Source organism: Oxyura jamaicensis, chromosome 20 (assembly GCF_011077185.1).
Source record: "Oxyura jamaicensis isolate SHBP4307 breed ruddy duck chromosome 20, BPBGC_Ojam_1.0, whole genome shotgun sequence".
In the NCBI taxonomy this organism is placed as follows: Eukaryota; Metazoa; Chordata; class Aves; order Anseriformes; family Anatidae; genus Oxyura; species Oxyura jamaicensis.
The window spans coordinates 8,157,323-8,176,483 of NC_048912.1; the positions used below are offsets into that span (position 1 = coordinate 8,157,323).

General features: G+C 48.7%; 1 protein-coding gene across 2 annotated transcripts in view; it reads right to left on the minus strand.

The window, feature by feature from the left end:
• NFATC2 (nuclear factor of activated T cells 2) overlaps positions 1-16,479 on the minus strand; it is a 105,129-nt gene extending 88,650 nt beyond the window's left edge. The window contains exons 1-3 of one of the 2 annotated variants that reach the window (XM_035344034.1): positions 16,225-16,479; positions 15,154-15,339; positions 7,468-8,005 (exon numbers count right to left, since the gene is read on the minus strand). Coding sequence is in view for 1 of the 2 variants with exons in the window: in XM_035344032.1 (XP_035199923.1) it covers positions 7,468-7,531 (64 nt within the window). In the remaining variant the exon portion in view is untranslated. The remainder of the gene's footprint in view (positions 1-7,467; positions 8,006-15,153; positions 15,340-16,224) is intronic. The other variant, XM_035344032.1, reaches the window with a different exon arrangement.
• Positions 16,480-19,161: the final 2,682 nt, after the last annotated feature.

Consider the following 19,161-nt stretch of genomic DNA (forward strand, 5'->3'; position numbering starts at 1 on the left):
CCCCGGGGAAGGGTGGCCCCGGCCGGGATGCTGGTGGCTGAGCGGAGCCCCTGGGAGGAGGAGGAGGAAGGAGAGGGGAAGGGAAGAGCGGGGAAAGGGAAGAGCAGAGAAACGGCCTTGCACGGTGCTGGGGAGCCCCCATTGCCTGAGCTGCTCCCTGCCCTGTTACCCCAAGGCTTGCTGCTGAAGTTGGCAGAGGCTGCAGGCAGCTCTGGTGCTGCCCTAGCCTCCTCCAGGCTTCACACATCCCGGGCCATGTGCTCCTTCCCCTCGCCACAGGCAGGTTTCTGGGAGCATCTCCTGCAGGCACAGACTGACCTCCCTTCACTAGAACGCCTTTAAAAACTCAAAGCCCGTCATGCATAAGGCCTCTGTTCTTCCCTGCCTTGCTCACAAACAGCGTTTCACCCAGTGGGCCTCGCAACCTTCCCTGATGACCGCAGCACCAGTGCTGCCAGCTTCCCTGGGTACCCCTCGGCCACCTGGGCTACATTGGCTGCATTCATTGGTCTGCCCCGGGCACTTCCAGGGGCTGGTCACCGCCTGACAACAGCCCTCTGCTCCTCTGATAGCTACTGCTACCAGCAGGCTTCTCTCGTGGGTACCTGGAGATCCTAAATTTGTGTGTTTAGAGCATCTGTGGTCAGAAGGCTCTGTTCCCTCGCTTACCTGTTTGTATGGTTCTCTTTATTACTGAACAGAGTGCTGTCACTGGGTCTGTGGCTTTGAAAAACACTCTTAGGCTGTAGACAGGGTAGGGAGGCAAAGGCAGAGAGACCAAGATCATTAAAAAGGTATTTTAGTGTTTACTTCAACTTTTTTTATTTGCTAAGCCTAAAAAAAAAAAAAAGCCTACAAAACTGACACTAAGATACTGGCCTAAAGTCTGTTTCATAGCTCACATCAGCCAGGATCTCTATGTTGAGGCTTACAACCTGCCACCTTCATCACTAACGTGGCCAGCCACGCCATCACCTTCTCATCGCATTTTTTTGCACCATCCTTTGCCAGTTTGGAGTGCAAGAACTGGGCTTCTGTGCTTTGAAGCCACTTTTTACGCTGAGCTGCTGAGGAAGCCCACAGCAAGCCCTGTACCACCCAGTCATCCAGCGGCAGCTACTGGGACATGTGAGAGGCACCTATTGGTGACTGGAAACACTGCACCAGGCTTTCCGGTGTGAAGGGAGAGTGAGGGTAACTGCAAGGCCTCTCTGCTTCTGTGGCTGCATAAAGGCAGCTGGGGAGCAATCAGCCGGGAATTAGGCCTTTATGGCATTCATTCTTTACCTGAAAGTGGCAAGGGTTAGGGAAAACAAACTTACAGAAAGGGCAGGAGATCCGGCAGACCTGATGGGCTGGGTTTTTTACTGAGGTGTTTACAGGAGATGGTTAGCTGGAAATACTGGGATCCCTGCTGGTATGTTGTGTCTATACATGTACCGCTGGGGCGCAATTTGAACAGGGAAAGGAAAGCTACTAGTCCACATTCACAGCCACCAGCTTAACAAGTCATTTCACTGCAGTCAGTGCCAGGTTTTAACTCAGCAGAGACTAAGAGGACAGTATTTTTTTCTCGTGAACGCACAATATATGTAGTAATACAATAGCTTCCTAGGACCAAGCTATTTGAACTTTCTCCTGCGCACCCTGCCAAAGCAGCCAGGAACAGCAATTAGCTGGGTTTCCGCGTGGTCAGCAGGCAGCTTTGTGTGTGCACACACGCGCATGTGTACAAGTGGCGTGAAGAGCCCACAGGCTGTGTACGTCTCCCTTGGTGCCACGCAATGCTGCTTCCTGGCCCGATGTGGCTGCTTGCCTGGTGTGGGGACTGCTGAAGCCTGATTTGAAAAGGATCCAGTGCTCTCTCTGTGGTCGAGCTGGAGACCACAGTTAAGTCTACCTCATCTGCTGCAGCGCTTCTTAATACTACACGAGGCGCTTGCACTCTGTAGTTTCTTACTGGTTCGGCCAGAGACGGGGCTCTGCTGCCGCCGGGCACAGACCGGGAAGCCTGCGCAGCCGGTGATTAGCGGTCTTGGCTACTGGCATTCAGAAATGAGGCCACCCCAGGAAGCTGCAGATGGGGGTGAGCTCCTACCCTCAGGAACGTGCACGGGGAAAACAGGCTGCCAGCTCCCTGGGGAACATGTGCGGCTGTCTGAGGGCTCGATTCGTTCTGAACTGTTTAAATTTGAAGAAAAAAATATATTAAATTGGTGTATTTATGTATCTGTTCTAAAATGATGCTTACCATTTGCTGGAGCACTAGCCTTTTATCATTAGCCCTTCTATTTAAAATTCATTAGAAAAACTAAATATACTTGCTGATCTTGGCTTAGCACTAAAGAGAGCTGTCATCCTTCCAGTTAACAACACATGGAGCACGATTGGATAGCATCATTTATATTAGCCACAAAAAGAAAATATGTAAATGATAATATTGGCTTTTTTAAATAAGATATGGGTGACTGGCAGGAGAGCATGGGGAAATGACCCCAACTTCTGCTAAATCTTTATCCAATCCTTCATCCTATATTTCCTAGCTTGCCTGCAATCCGTTAAGAATGTGAAGTTTTAAAGTTATCCTTAGCTACTCCTAGAATTAGTAATATTCCACAAATGGAAAAGGTACCTTCTGCTTTCCAAGAGGACCATGTCATCTGAAATAGCTTCACTGCTAATTCATTGAATCATAAATTCTGACACTGGCGAGGAATTAGGGTGACAAGACAGCAATGAGAGAAGTGTTAGAGAAACGTAGGAATTAGCTCAGCTTGTAGGATTCAACTTTTTTTTTTTTTTTTTCTCCCAGCAGACAACCTGACGGATGTCAAGGAGCAATAGCCACCAGGCACACAACTGACTGCGTTCCTCTGCTCCCTTCTGCAGCTCACAGGGCACATGAGGACATTGGTCCCATATGCCCACTGAGCAGTATCATATAGGAATTGCAGTTTCCACAGACTCTGAGTGTGTAGAGGTGTGAGTTATAATGTTATACCCTGTGGGCTGCCTTGGAACCTACCAATGTGTTATTTTGAGCAGAAGCGGTCCAAATCCACAAAATACAGATCTGGCCTAAATAGAAATGCATGAAACCATTACTAGGTGCAAGCAGCTGCAGAATTCAGATCAAGTGACAGCTGTAGCTTTTGGAGACCTCCAAGGACTGAGCACAGTTTCACTGAGACCCAAAACACGCTCTTGAGCCAACAGCGAGAACATTATAAAATGTTTAAGTTGTAGCTGTTACAGCTACATAACTTAAAAATACTGCCCTCAGCCTGTCGTTAATAATTAGCAATGGAGAAAAGACAGGAAAACTACTAGGCTTAAGTAGTGCATGGACTCTTCTGCTCAATGCATGCACTCAAAAGGCATCCAGCCACTCCAAATCAAAGGAAAAACCCAAACAATGTGACAAACACTTCCTAATGCTTGTTTTCCATTAAGGCTGGAGAGAAAGGCTAGAATACAGCGTCCAAGGACCGGAAATACTAGCTGCTTTCCCTAATTCTCAGTCTTTTCCATATCAGGAACACTTCCTTTCTGTAAGGCTTCTCCATGTTTTCTCCTTTCACTGCTCTCAAAAGGCGACGCAGCCGCAAGCCCCCAGCCTAGCTCACAGCTCCGCTTGGGCCCATGGCACCCACGTGAGAGCTCTGGGACTCAGCACCAACTCCTATCTTTCTGCAAAGCCGTTTTCATCAGCCAGAAAGGTGTTTCAAGAAGTTAAGCAAAATCTGTCCTTGGCAGCATTAACAAAAATTGCAGCCACGTATACTTGCAGCAGCCTCTACACAGAGCAGAACTGGAAATACATTGTGCTGCCATTTCAGGGAACTGGAGAATGGAAGGAGTCCTTTTCCACATAGTTGGATCAGTGCTTGCCCTTGGCAGGGCTTTGCTTTAATAAACTTTAAAAGTATGTGAATACTGGACTACCTAGATACTTGGGGATGAGAAGTCCAAAAACAAAGCTAAGAAAGAGTATTTTCTAGTGTAATACAAACTATGATTTAAAAAGTGCTTCACGTACTTCTCAGTGTTTAAATTCACTGCAGATCTAATTTATCATTTCCAATTTTCAGTTTCTACTTCTACTGTTCCATTGTATTTCCTACACCAATAACTTCACTTATGCGAGTGGACAATGTTCCAAGCTGAAGAAAGCTTTAGACAATCTTCTCAGAAATATGGTGACTCTGCTAATTATTACGTGGACCACATGAAATGTAACTGGATCTGTAAAACTGTATTTTAAAGCTTCATATTAAACATTTTAAAAGAAAAAGAAGTTGAGAAAAATGTATTAAAAATGCTGCACAGCTATTTAGCAGCTAAAACCCAGAGAAAATACAAGTCAATACTGTCTTAAAAAATCTGGGAGTTCTAATGGTGTATGTGGCAAGCATTAGAAATTTAACAGGCAGCTAAAACTTGTAGATGGACTTAATCCAAGGTCTTTAAAATGAGCTCAGACTCTGAGTGACTGGTTGCTCAGTCTGGAGTGTGGGGAGGGCTATTAGAGGAAAAAAAAACGAGAGCAGGGAGAAATATTCTGGTACTTCCTTTAAAAGACACACATGCACACGCTACTATTCAATTTTGGGGTCAGGTTGAGTCAGAGATATTACCCCCCAATTTTAGGCTTAAAGTGGTTTGGCAAGAAAGGACAATGGAAAAATTGCTCATATCTCCGTGTTCCCATTAAGTTCTGAAGTCTGCTGTGCAAACCAAAGGAATGCACATATCATAGTTTAAAAAAATAGATTAAGCCAGTAGTGGAAAAGAAGCTCTAGGATATTATTATCCTTGGCTATTTCCAAAAAATGAATGATGAAACATTTCAGTTAGAATATCTATTGGAATGTCATAAAAGAGTGCTCCAGTTATGTCAGTGTCCCATCTGTGAATGTGATTTCTGCCCTGTAAGAGAGACTCTGAAATGATTCACTGACTGCTAGCTGGTGTAACTGTCTCGCCATGCATGCTTACCCATAAAAAGGGGCTACCTGGAGCAACGGAGCAGCAAACGATGTGGGAAAACAGGATGACACGGGGACTCATTCGCCTGATGAAAATCTCTGCTGTGTCTAGTACGTCCTGCTGACAGTTGCAGAAGCACAGCACAGGGGAGCAAAGCTGCTGAAGCATCCTTTTGCTAACGGCGTTAGGCCATGCAGTCTTCATCCCCCAGTCTGAACCTGCTCTAATCACAAAACTGGGCTAGAGCCCACAATTATTAACCTATCTTTTACACACCCTACATTAATGAGACTTCTGCACTGTGCTGTGGGTGCAGAAATCCTCCCAAACCCAGAGCCTGATCCTGAAAGCGCCACGTGCTATTCACTCCTAGCAGTTTCATGCAGCTTTTTCTCTGGGGACAGGTTGGGAGCGAGACATGAAGGCGAGTCGCTGTCAGACTCCACTCCCATCGCTGCTGTGCCGTGGACAGAAGCAAGCATTTTGCCTAAGGGAAAAACACATGCCTGGGCCCAGGAGCATATTCTTTCTGGAGTGTCTCCAGGCTGTGTCGTGTAGCTGACTGCACTGCTTGTCTCGCTACCGTGGTCTCAAATATTTGATCTGGAAAAAAAAAATCAGTACTTTTCTTTTTGGTTGGTGACTGAAGGGCTCTGGGGAACATCCGCTCCTGGGGAAAGCAGGGATGCATAATAACGGAAGAAATTGTGGTAGGTGCCATCAGAGCTCAGCCCTGTGCTTTGGTACACCACTGCCCTACAGGAGGTAAGAGCATGAGCTTGCCAACACCCAGAAGAGCAAGAAGCCTCCCATCTTCCCCATTCCTGCTTTCTCTGCAGCAAAATAACTTCTCTGTGGTGTTGTGAGAGTGACTAAGAGCAGCTGAGGTGCTCAGGAGAGAGGGAGTTGTGGCTGGAGGAAGCCGAGGAGCAGGAGGCAAGGCAATGGCCTGATCCTAAGGCGGTGCAAAGCCAGTCGGAGTCTTTCCATTGGCGCTAGCGAGTGCTCGGATGAGCCCTTTTGGGCGTACGCGTTAACGAGTGTGTTTTGGCAGGTGCCTGGGGAAGCTCGCTAAGGCAGGAGAAAATAAACCAGCCGCTGCTAAGAGCCCTTCAAACGCCTCCTACCCGGTAGCCCGAGCATCCCCTCCGCCGGCCCCGGCAGCGCCCGAGCCTGCGGCTCTGAGTCAGCGGCCGGCGGCCGGGCCAGCGCTGGCGGCCAGGGGCGGGAGCGGGCCGGGAGGCTGCGGGGCCGGGCGGGACCTAAAATGGAGCGAGGCCGTGGAAAAACGTCCCCCCCCTCCTCCGCCTCCCGCCCCTCTCTCGGCACAGCTCCGCGGGCCGGCAGCCCGCCGCTGTTTGAAAACCGCAACTCACCTGCGCTGCCCCCGGGGGCTGCGGGAGCGGGGCGAGCAGCCGGCGGCCCCCCACCTCCATCCCTGCCCCGGCTTCCCCAGCGGTGCCTTCCCCCGGGGAGGGCTTTTCCAGCGCGGAGCATCCTCCGCTTGGACCCGCTCCCGAGAGCTCCGGGCACGTAGCCCCCCCTCCCCACCGGCCAGCCCTTCCCGGAGCCTTGTCCCACGCCCCATAACCCCATACCCCATTACCCCATACCCCAATTACCCCATACCCCTTAACCCGCTCCGCACCCCCCCGTGGGGCCGCGCCCTGCCCCAGCCCCGCAGCCGCGGGGATGGGATCAGGGGGACCCCGCGGAGGATGCCGCAGCCCCTCCAAGGCGGCGCCAGGCTCTAGGAGAGGGACGGGGGACAAGGGACAGCGGCCAGGGGCCATCTCCGCGGGCTGCCGGTTCGGCCCCGGAGCGCAGCGGGGCCCGCAGCGCAAAGTTGCGCACCGCGCAGGGGGCGCGCACCGAGTGCTGGCGGCAGGGGCGGCTCCGCCTCTCGCCGCGCTTAACTCCTGCATCCACCGGCACCGCCACCCGCAGGGGGGCCGGGAGGAGCGGGGGCAACGAGCCCCCCACCAACCGGCCCTGCTGCTCCCCCCTGGGGGGCTCCGAGGCCGGGGGCAGCCGGGGGCAGCCGCGGGCACCCCCGCGCAAGCCCCGCGCAAGCCCCGGCCGGAGCCCAGCGGTGCCGTGGAAGCCGCCGGTGGTGCCCGGAGATTCGGCCGTGGGCAGGGGGTGGAAGGGTTAAGCGGCCCGGGGGGTGTCAGCGAGCTCCTCGGGTGCTGGCTTGCAAGAGGAGTCCCTCTGGCTGAGGTTTAAAGGAGGGTTCTCCAGGCAGCTTTGCAGCGCCTTCACAGAGCACGCTTCAAATCAAACCCAAACCTAGCCCCGTCCCTGCCCCGAGGGACCTTGTCGCCCTGAAAGCCCTCCTGCCCACCCGGCCGAGCGAGCCGAAAGCCGGCAGGAGGCACCTGGTCCGCGGGGAGACCCCCGCACGGCCCTGGGAAAGGGAAAGGCACAGGAGGGCACACACGCAGCACACAGACACGCAGCACCCAAATAAGACCCTACCTTGATCCATAGACCTCATGATGTGGTGGTAATGTACCAGCCTGCAGGCAGTTTCTCTCTGCATCAGGAATTTAAAAAATAAAAATAAAAAATAAAAAATTAATCAATAGAAGGGAAAAAAAAAAAAAAAAAAAAAAAAAAAAAGTCTTCTTTAAACCATGTTCAACCAGTGTCGCCCAGACAGTGGGAACCCCTCTTGCTCGCCTCCTCCGTAAGTGTTTGGAGGTGCAAAGAGGGATCCGAACTGGGCTGAGCTTGTTCCTGAAGTGAAGTCAGTTCTCTGCTCTGAGATGAGGGTTACTAGAGAGGGAAAGGCCACTTCCTTCCCTGCTCCGAGTGTTTATAGTCTTTGAATGCTGTAAAATAACGGGATTCCCTCACTGTTTCCTCCTGTTTATCCCAGTGCCATGGAAACTCCTGGATGGCCGCCATCTCCCAAACTGAGGGCTTTCCTGCAAGCTTCACACTCAGGAATCCATGACGTCTCCAGCTCCGGGCCAAGGCAGCTCTGCGGCTTTCTCAGTCTGCAGCACAAGCACTTAATTGTTGAGCAGAAAGTTAGAGAGCGAGAAAGAAAGAAATATGGATGATGTTAAAAATCCCAGTGTGTGCTTTTTAAACAAAACTTGCAGGCACTGCAAAGCCTTTCAAAGCAACGGGGCTTCTGTGCAGAAGTTTTCCTTCTTCCCAGCAGAGACAAGCTTGGGCTGCTGCTGCTTTTACCTTTGAATAAATCATTCAGAAAACTCAGGTCCCAAGCTTATATTTACATCTTTTAAATTTGCCAGCACCCTATTAATACCCATCTTGTTACTGGCACAGGCTTTGGCTTCTAATTACCGCTGCTTCAGTTCTTCACGGAGAAGATGAAAAGAAAAAAAAAAAGTTAATTTGTTTAGTGGCATTTCACAGACCTCTCTCTGTTTCTATTTTTAGATCCATTCAGAAGAGAGAGGAGCAACCCCATGGATTTCCATTGATACACGTGGAGCTTAGCAAGAATGAAATAGCCAAGGAAGCCTCTGAAACCAAGACAACCCGTGTGTGTTTACACATACTATGTATAAACAGGAAAATAAAGTGAAAGAAAACAGGAAAATAAAGTCAGAGATGTGAACCGTGTGGTGTCTCCCAACGTATAGTTTTCACTGGCGTGTTAACAAGCATCTGCCTCTTGATTCTGTACGGGTTCAGTGCCTGCATGCAACTGGACTTGCATATATTTTTTTCCAGAAGCGATCACGAGCTCAGATATGTAAACTGCTGCCTCGGGGATCGGGAGAGCTCTGCAGCTCCTCGGCATTCGTGTCTAACCCCACCGAACGCTGCAACGTACCCTGTGAGCCGGGGTGGCTGCCGGGGTCAGCTGGAGCCCTGGGCAGCAGCGGGGAGTGAGTCACTGCACAGGGACTTGGCCCGGCGCTGCACGGAGGGCTGGCTGGCACCCGCACGGCGTTTCCATTTTTCACTCTCTGAGTCCCAAAATCGACTCGAAGGAGGTATCACAATCAAACTTTCTGCTTCTCTAGTTTGTTGTCTTGCAGGCTAGCAACTGCAGGCAGGCCAGGGAAACTCAGCGCACCTCACTTTCCTAGCCTTTGTCATTTTTGGACGTGCAGAGGCGGAAATACCTTCCCCAGCTCCTCGCCCTGTTAATGCAATGTGCTTCCACTGAACCCTGAAGGTGCCGGGGAGCCCCCTCCCGTGGCACAGCACCATCACCCCGTGGTGCTGAGTGGGGCTCGCAGCGAGCACCAGCCCCCCCAGGCAGGGACCGCCCCTCTTGCACACCCACCTGCTGCTCAGGGGGCTTTTAGGGAAACCTCCTCATCCTGCAGAGGCCAAGCCTCGTGACCCCACTGCTCTCTGAGCAGCAAAGCTGGTTGCAGACCTCGCTTTTCGGCTGCTGTCGAGCAGAGGTCTTCCTTTGCATTGCACCCCGCACAGTGAAGCCACCACAGAGCCCCAGGCACGCAGTGCAGTGCTGGGGGATGGAGCAGCCGGCAGGGAAGCACCAAAAAACAGCATCTCACACCCAACCTCATTCTGGAGGATTTGTCCTTTACAGCCAAGGGCTGTAGCACAGCCCTGATGTTTAGAAGAGAGATCCTGCAACCCCCCTGCACTGGCCCCGAAAGGTGGGTGTGAGTACACCCCTGGACCCCCAGCTCTCCTGCAGGATGGGGCCAGTGCTGCTGCACCCAGCAGCTCTGCTCCTTTTCAGAGAGTGGAGGTTTCACACCTATACCCAGTTTGGCACATGCTCCGAGCCAGTTTAAGACCAGATCCACCATTTGCATCACTTGAAGCAAAGTCAGAGCCACGTGGTTTCTATTTCCAAACATTAAGGGGGCGATGAGAGTACTGCCTTGCTTGGAGAGAAGTGCAGAATCACTATTTTTGCACGACTTGCAGCCCCACGCCCCTAAACTCCTTACCATGGCACTGCCCGCTGCCCCAGCATCACCCGCTGTGCTTGCACTGGGAAACGCAGAGAGGGACTGGGGAGGGGGCTTCAGGCAGGGGGATGCAACAGAGCCAGGGTACAGGACCACAGCCGGGGCAAGCAGATGGAGCAGATGGGTACGGGGGGGGGGGGACGACACAGCCTGGGGGAGGGCAAGGGCACCGGGCCCTGCCAAGGGTATCCCAGAGTGAGCGGAGAATGGGCGACCCCAATGGAAAGCTTCGCCTCATCCCACGCTGAGCTATAATCGGGGGAGCAGTCACGGCTCAGCGGTTATGGCACACAGGTTGGCTTCCCTAGTCTGGACCGTTTAAAAATACAATGTCTTTCTTTTAATAGCTCAGTTTGATCGGCTCCCGCTAGTTCACATGACAGGGTTTTCCTAAAATATCTTCTTCCACCAAGTTTTTTCCAACTTAAAAATGCTGAATCCTGCTACCCAAATTAAACTCAGTGCAAGGCGAAAAAAAAATAAATAAAGAAAGAAGTGAAAGAGGGCTGGCGGCTGCCTCCGGACTGCTAGCATTCCCCAAACCAGCATATGACACAACTGTAAGATTTCCAAGGCTTTTGGAGAGTTCAGCAAGAGAATCGTGTCCTCCACTGGCTGCAGCTTCCCCGCTGAGTTAAACTTTCCTGACGGAACCTTTCTCCATCTGGCTCCGGCTCGCAGCGCGTTGTGAGCGGCCGCGGAGGAGAAGGGGGATATAGTTCAAGTCTTATATAACTGTGCAGGCTGGATGCGGGGGCAGAGACTTTCCCTAGAAACGAGAGATTTTTATATATATATAGTTATTTTTAGCTTCCTTTTCAAAGGAAGGCCAAATACCTCCGACTTTCCTTTGCTTTCTTATTTTGGTATCACTAAGGGATTTTATTTTTGGAGGTAGGGAGCTATTAATAGCTAATATTTATAACTATTTATTCCCTCTTTAGGAGAATACTTCCTCTTCCTTTCAGGGGCATATTTTGGACAGCGTCCCTACCCCCCAATATCAGACCCACCTCCCCACCTTGCGCACAGCAGCCCCCAGGATTTACCAAGAGGATGCCCGGCTTTGGGGGATGGAGCAGAGGGGAGGGAGCACATCTCCCAGCCCTGGCCTGCAGGCAGGTTTGGAAACCACTGCTGTCCCCGAGAGCAACCCATCCTCAGTGCCGGGCGCCCAGCCGAGGAGGCTGAGCAAGGAGCTCGCTGCCCGCGAGAGGAGAGCTGCGGGTGGCTGGGGAGAGCCAGGAGCTGGCCTGAGGAGCGGGGAGCTGGGTCCTAGGGGACCCGGCATCGCCCCGCTGCACCTCCTACAAGGGAATGCTGCTGCCCTACCAGCTCCACACTGTTGATCGGCAATAAAAATGAAATAGCTTTTTAAAAAAACACAAATTCTCATGCTCTCCAGGAGATAAGACATCAAGGCTTCCTGAGGATGTGCTCTCAGGCCACTGGGGCAGCTGCCCGGAGAGTTTATCATAATAGACTTCATGGAGACATCTCTGTTTTCCACTTGCAAAGGTATTTCAGGCTCACAGCAACAATAAGTATTTTTGACAAAAGCTGATCACCCTTCCAAAGTAAATACAGTTTTACCAAATCTGCCACGACAAACGATGCACGACGTGTTGCAGGCCGTAGGCAGCCTGGTGCCCGAACACCACTTTTAGGCACCTGGGTGTTGTCACCACACCTAGCCCGGGCTCCCAGACCGAGCCCGATGGACCCAACAATTCACCAGCTGCAGCTCAGCCTGCTTAAACAGTGGTAACTGGCATCTCCCTCTGTTTTCATAACAGTCCTGGAGCATCGTGACTACAGAAAGCAGGGTACCAGCTTACTTCTGACAATGCACTTGTCTGAATAACATATTCACTCACTCAATTAGGTTACAAACGGAGTGTCTGATCTTGTAATGAGCTCCACGTGGCCCGGGGAATCCACCCACATACAGCTCCAAGAGATTGGAACTAGAGCTGCTTGAATTTTTCCCATCAGAACATTTTTTCCAAATGAAAAATAGCTTTTCATCTAAAATGAAAATTGGTCAAAATTTTGTGTTTTTTTTTTTTTTTTCTTTTTCTATAAAAACTCAATAAACTGAAAGGCTATTTTTTGAGTTATAGTGTGTTAGTTTTTTTCCTAAGAACTGGCTTTTAGTAAAAGGATTCTGTTTGTGAAAATTAAAAATAATTTTTATAAGTGAAGAATGATTTTTATTTTTTTCCCCCTCAACAAAGGCAGTTTCAGAAAACAAAACCACAAATAAAAAAGATATTGAAGAAAGTGTAGAGAACATTCTTTCTCTTCCCCCTCCCCTCAAAAGTTTCCTGTAAAGGAAAAAATAAATGTCTTTCGACTCACTCACAGAACAATAGGGCCCCACTCTCACTGTCTTTAGTCAGGCAGCTCTTGAATTAGTGTCCTCTTATGGGACCAGGAGGATGTAATTACTTCAGCTGGCCCGATACAATTCCATCCCAGGCTTCAGTGTTCCGCTTTACCTATTACCCTGTCTGTCTCCTAGAAGTATTTAGGATTCCAGACAGGGAGCAAAGCGCATTTGCAAAGTAGTCACACGACTTCAGAACCACTTGTATGTGGAAATGTCTAACATTCTCACGTCGGGCTGCTTCTGAAAGAAGTAACGGATCTGCACCTGCAGGAAAACCTGTTCTGAGCTTCAGCTTCTGAAAATCCCGATCTTGTCATTCTCCCCCCCCAGGCAAAAGCCAAACCACACAGCCTGGCGGCAGCACCGGCACTCCCAGGACAGCCGGATGAGACTTGTCCCCCATGAGATGGCCCCGCAGCATTGTCTGGCCCCACCAGCACCCCAGAACGTGCCCACCACGACCCAGCATTGCTGCCCAGCTCTTACCGAAATCCCTGCTCAGATCGGTCCTGGCCCCTTCGATCTGCAGAGAGCCTACACTGAATCTCAAATGGGGAATTTTAAAGCAAGGAAATTGATTTGCATGAGAGAGGAAGCGAGGTGGAGTGACCCTAGGTAGGACAGAAGGGAACAATTTTCTCCCCAGGAGGCTCTTTTTGACCTTGAGGAGTTTGCAGCACCGCACCAAGCACTGGAACAGCTGGGGCTGGGGGCACCGAGCCTGCCCCCACCACCCCCTGCACATGCCAGGGCAGGGGCAAACCCGATCATGCAGCTGAAAACCTGTGGGTTTACAAGGGTCTTCCATGCTCAGTAGGGAAGATGTAGCTTGCAGCAGGAAGGGCAAGGAATGGGCAAGGTACAGGTGGATTGTGAGCTTTGCAAGCAGCACCCAGACACAACAGCTTGCAAATAAAAGCAACAGATTGATTTCCTGCCTTGTAAGTGGCACTAGGTTTTCTCCAAAGCTGAAATTCTCCTGGTGCCCTGATTTAGCAAACTCGTGCAGAGACGGATGTTTATGCGCCATGATTTATGCTTTTATCCAAACATCAAACATTGTTTGCAGGGAACACTTAAGCCTTCCAGATTGGCACTGCCTTACAAACCACTATCAATGACGAGGTTAGCAGCTCTAGGCTCTTTGCAAACAAGCAGGTAGGCTAAAATTGAACTTTTTTTTTTTTTTTTTTTTAAAGCAAGACTAGTTAAGCAAATAAGAACCCTAGACAACACCATAAAGATATTGGTTTCTTGCCAAAGATATTTTCTCTTTAAGAAAATAAAATCATAGGGCGTTCTTTGTTTTTGTTTTCCAAGATTTGAAGCTGAGGTTCAGAAGAGAGAGACGGCTGAAAGGAGCAATTACTCACTGCAATAATTAGGAAGAACATTAGTCATGTTTGGAAGTTGGAGAGGTGCTTCTCTGTGCAGGGATGGCAAGTAAACAGCACGTAACCAATTATCTCTTTCTTTTAGAGCCTGAGCCCCTGTGACAGCAGGCACCAGGCCACATTTTGAGCTCTCCAGCAAACAGCCACGCAGGTGAATGCCTGTTTTTGAACTCCATCATGTTGGATTTTTAGCCCCATCAAGTTGCTACCTGGGAAACTCCCATTATTTATCAGATCAAGATTAGAACTGCCACATGAACTTCCTGCCCTCTGCACAGCAGAGGACACACCCTCTGCACCACTGCCCTTTTCACACCTGGGGCTGAGAGCAGAGGGGCTGGCGGACCCTGAGCACCCTCCCATGCCTGCTGTGTGGCCAAGATCCCGCAAGGACCTGCCTGTGAGAGCCACGCTGCAGCAGCAGCTGTCCCAGGGGGCTGGCACGAGGGCCTGCAGAGCTTTCAGGAAAGGAGAGCATTCATGGCTGAAAGCTAGCCCAGCTCAACAAACCTAGACAACGAAACCCACCATGCTCGCAGAATCCCTGGGCTCCAACACCCACTCCTCTCAGCCACAGAATACAGCTGTGCTGGTGGATAACTCATCAAACCAAGGTCACACTGCTGTCTCACTACATAAAGTGATTCTTTCACGCAAGGTCAGAGTGAACTGTAGATTAAAGTGCAATTCTTGTATCTAAAAACAAATTACCACTTGCTATCAGGGCACTGGCAAAAATACAGGTATAAATAGATGGCATTAGTTTTAGTTACATTAAGTCTGAAGTTGGCTTATTAATAACAACAACAATGAACTAATCCAATTAGACACCTGCGCAGTAAGTTTAGGATGGAAACACTGATGCAATCAGCTACTATATCGTATGATGGCTAAACTAAATAATGATAATAAAGAAAGGTTATGACTGTTTTTGAAAAGGTGGTTCTATGCCTTTAATATTGCCGCCAGGGCAAGGGAATCTGATATTACATCCTAAACACAATTTACGATTCATTACTGGGGCTCTGGCCACACCCGGCAGCTAATCTAGAATTTCACACATTTAATGAACTTCATACTTGAAATATGTGGTCTGTAAAATCTGATTTACACTGTTGTTAAAACGGTTGGTGTTTGAAAGAAAATATATTTTAAAGTATGTATTTGTGCACAAAGGTGTTTTTTTTTTTTTTCCTAAAAAAATCCAAACCCAGTCATTAATTTACCCCAAAGCATATAAAATGTTCCCTACAGAGTAATTTCTAGTGCAGTATTTCTTTCAGCACCTCAGATTTACTCCCTATGTTTCTTCAGGAGCAACTGCATTCAGTTATAGAAAGAAGTAGAGAGCCTTCACAATATAATTGTAGGTACTTTGGACAGTAAGTTAACTTGACAAGTCAGCTCATGATGGAGTCCAGGGTCTATAATTAGTGCTTACCTGCCACCATCATAAAAATGCTGCATTTGGTCAGTTCTTGCTAGAGCCATACAAGCCTTGCAATCCTAGTTCATTCAAGCGTGTTAGCTTTTTATTGGATGTTAACACCTGATATTTCCTTCAGGCTCTGGTTTTACTGAAGGCTTTGTCACATTACGTTCTTCGAAGCCGGAATGGCAACAGGAGCTGAAAGAAAGAAGAGCGGGAACATTTATAAATCATTGCCCCGCATGCATCCTTATGGTGAAAGATCACAAAAGCCATGAGGGCTGCTGAAGGAAATAGCTGTCACTCAGATGTGAAATACAAGATGTTTCTTTCTGTTGAAGACTATTTATGGTGACCACTGCACCTGTAAAAATTAGTTCCACACTTCAGTAACAAGGACTCAAAAGAATTAAACTTAAACAAAACCAGCCAGATTCCCTGGAGGTGCCAAGGAGCGCGACCCCCTCAGTGCACACCAGCCACGGATCTTCCACCAAAATATCAACATGATGCATCTGTTGATGTAACTAATTTTGGAAAGATTTTCTCCCTAAGGTATTAGTGTTGCAAATAGCTATTTTACTTTGCAATTTTTTTTTCTGGATCACTTCTCCTTGTATATAGGAAAGATCAGATGTCAAAATGTGATCAGCAAGAGCCTGAGGCTGCTTAGAAGCAAAACAGGGCAGCTTTGAATCAAACTTTAGCCCATAGACATTCGTCTAAGAAATTCTGGCACTGGTTTCAACCTAAAACGTAAACTGTCACTCGGGTTAATATATCTGGATCCAGCTAAAAGGCAGCGATGTGTTCAGATAAACAAAAAGGAGGATGCTAAGACTGGAAAGGGGTGTATCTGGGGAAATAAAAATATATGAGGGTTGAGAACATCTAATCTTTGTCTTTCAGAAACTTCTTCCTTTTACAGCCTAGCCATCAGGCCAGAGAAAGCCCAAGTTCCTGTGCCACTCTGTGCATCATTGATAAATGCTTCTTTGGAGTAGCTCACAGCAGAAAACAATGGTGTGGAACCTATTTAAAACTTGTCTTCTCTTTCTCCTTCTCCACAGGAATTTTACTTACCTTGGATATGGGCAAATAGAGATGAAGGGAAGAATTGGTTATTAGTTTCCAGCTCACAATTCAGGGGGAAAGATTGCTTGCCCTTGTTTAATTTTATTCACCTTCAAACATTAAAATCACTCTTCTGTTTGTCATTGGGCTTGAAGTAATTGCTGCACGCTAGAAAGAAGCCAAGATGGCCTATTAAATATTTAAAGCTACATTAATAAACAACAGGATGCAACTGCTCCAGTTACTTTCAAAAATTAAATTAAGGATCCCGAGTGCAGACCGAGTGACTTGTAAATGTGTCTCGGTGCCCAGGCAGGAGCCCTGTGAGGACTGATGCCCACACCACAGCCCAGGGAAGCCGTGGAGGTGAGCCCTGGCTGGGCAGGGTGAGTGCTGGTGTTTCCTGGGGCTTGCTAACCACGAGAGTGCACAACAGCACGCACTCTCCTCGCTCACGTTGCAGGCTCACGCCAAGGAAGCCTTGGCAAGAGAGTGGTTAAAACACTCGCTGCTCTTCACTGGGCCTCTGAAACTTTACAGCTCAGGGTGTGCTGGTTGTCAAACATAAAGAGAACAGGATGGAGCCTAATAGAGGTGCAGCTGGAGAGAGCAATAAACATTTCCAGCAACATCTCCAGGTCAAAGAAAGATCCTACCTCGTAAGGGCCACGAGGCCTGCTGGCAGCGCCGCCGGCCCTCGGTGGACGATGATGAGCTGCCTCACCGCCCGCCGCAGCCCAGGCCTCTCCTCAAGGGTCTGATCTTGTCAACTCTTGGAACGAGACCGAAGGGAATAAAACACAGTAAGAGCAACCCACTCGAGCTCCCAGATGTGAATCAGCACCCTGAGGTGCCCAGGAGAGTGGGCTGAGACGCGGAGCTTGCTGCCCACAGTGACAGGCTCTGTGGCGCAGGCCCAGGCCTCAGGCACAGCAGCGGCTGCAGGGCACGGTGAGGCGCCGGGGGCCTCTGTGTCAGGGCAGAGATGCCGTATGACGGAGGCAATGCCGATCCGTATAAAGGTGCCTTTTAGTCACAACCTTTATATTGAACTTACAAATGGTACAGAGGATTTCCACCTCTGCAGACAGCATCCCTTGGCCTTTTTGATAGGCTCAGCACCAGACGGCATTTCTTCTCACGGCAGTTGGAATGGGTTAACGTGCTCCATCGAGACCATTCTGCGGCATTTCACATAATAGTCACACCAAGTCTCATTTTAAATACGAAATCTGATCAATAGCAGTTTGTATCACTTTTTGACAAGTTACATGATGGTGAAGTCTGCCACTGTACAAAATAAATCAGAAGTGACATGTCTTAAAAGTGTAAGAGCCGGCACAAGACAGATTCATGTCTAAAGGCAGAGAAATACAATGCCTACAGCAGAGCTGCAACACAATTTTTTTTGTAGCAGATGCGCAACACATGACTAAATATACTGTCTGATGAAATCACGAGCACGGGAGGTGCCCCCGTCCCGCATGCCCACCAAGGTGCATGCCCCAGGAGCACTTCTGAGCTGACTAAGCAGAATCATGCAGCACCATCAATTCACCTCTGTTCAATACTCTTAATTTATATTGTGGGTAATTCTACTTTTAGCCTGGTAAACAAGTCTCTGGACATGGTTAAACTACTCAGAGTGTACATTTAAAATAAAATCTGTTTCACATAAAAGGACAAATGAGAATGACTATTACCCCCATCTTTAATGCGCTAAATTCTTTTGCACAGATTGTTCTTGTTACTACTTCTTTCTGTGAGAGAATCTGAACAGCACACAATATTCCTCCTTACGTGCACAATTACAGCAAGCCAAGAGAAGGAGACTTTAAAGTGGGAATGCTATGATTTTAAAGCCCTTTTTTGTAACCCACTCAGTTAATAACAGTTAGGTCCTAGGCCACAAAGGGAGAAAAAGCAGAAGAGGGAAGGACGTTCTTCTGAAGACCAAATCCTGCAAGTTGCTGATCATCTACAACTTTAATTACAAGAAGCAGAAACTGAAGAGGTTCACTGTGTAACCTAGAGAGCCCCATACCACCCAGAGTTTTAGGGCAAGGAGATGCTCGCTTGTGGCCTCAGGGAGCCATTGGCAGCTAAGCAGGCATTAGGCTGATGGTAGTTTTGTTATTGACTTTACATTAAGTGCGGGGCCAAGACTTAGTGCTGCTAATCACTGCTGTCATGTGCAGCGAACTTCTTCCTTGCATTACCTTTTTGCAGTTACAGCAAAGCCATTTCTGCAATTAACTGCTGCTCGCATTCTCAAACTCACCATTTTACCATGGAGCTGGAAATCACTAGCCCTCATCTGCAGTCCCAGTTTCAAGGCAGAGCAAGCCAGCAAAATTGTTAAATTGAGGTTAATCAAAACTCCAAATAATAGCAGTAGCTTTGTGCTTGCTTTTTTTTAAACCTCCAATCACATTCCTAATTTAAAAACAAACACAACAGAGCAAGTATCTTTCCTATATGATTGACTCTAAGGTAGGGAGAAAGTCCAATAATCAAACAGGAAAATAATTTTGTACACCATGCTTTGCTGTGGGTTTTGGGTACAGCCCAGAGACCCCAGGTTCTCTGTGCCTGCCCCCATTTCCTATCTGTGAAACAGGAACAGCAGCAGCTACCTTCCTCTAGTAAATAGTTATCATGACAGTGATATTTAATGCCATGCTAATGCAATGGAGAAGCAGCAGAGTACAGAAGTACAGCTGTCATTAACTGGAGCTGTCGGAAGGAAAAGAGAGGGCATATCAACAAGATTTTCTTCTTTATGAATGGCTTAAGGTGAGGTTCTGTATGTCTTCATGCCACACGTAAGGCTCAGGGCCATGGTATGAAATCCAATTACCAGCCAGCACCTTTTTTTTTTCCCCTCCTCCCCTTCCTTTAAAGAAAAAAGACACTAGTATATAATACAACCACAATTTGAAAAAT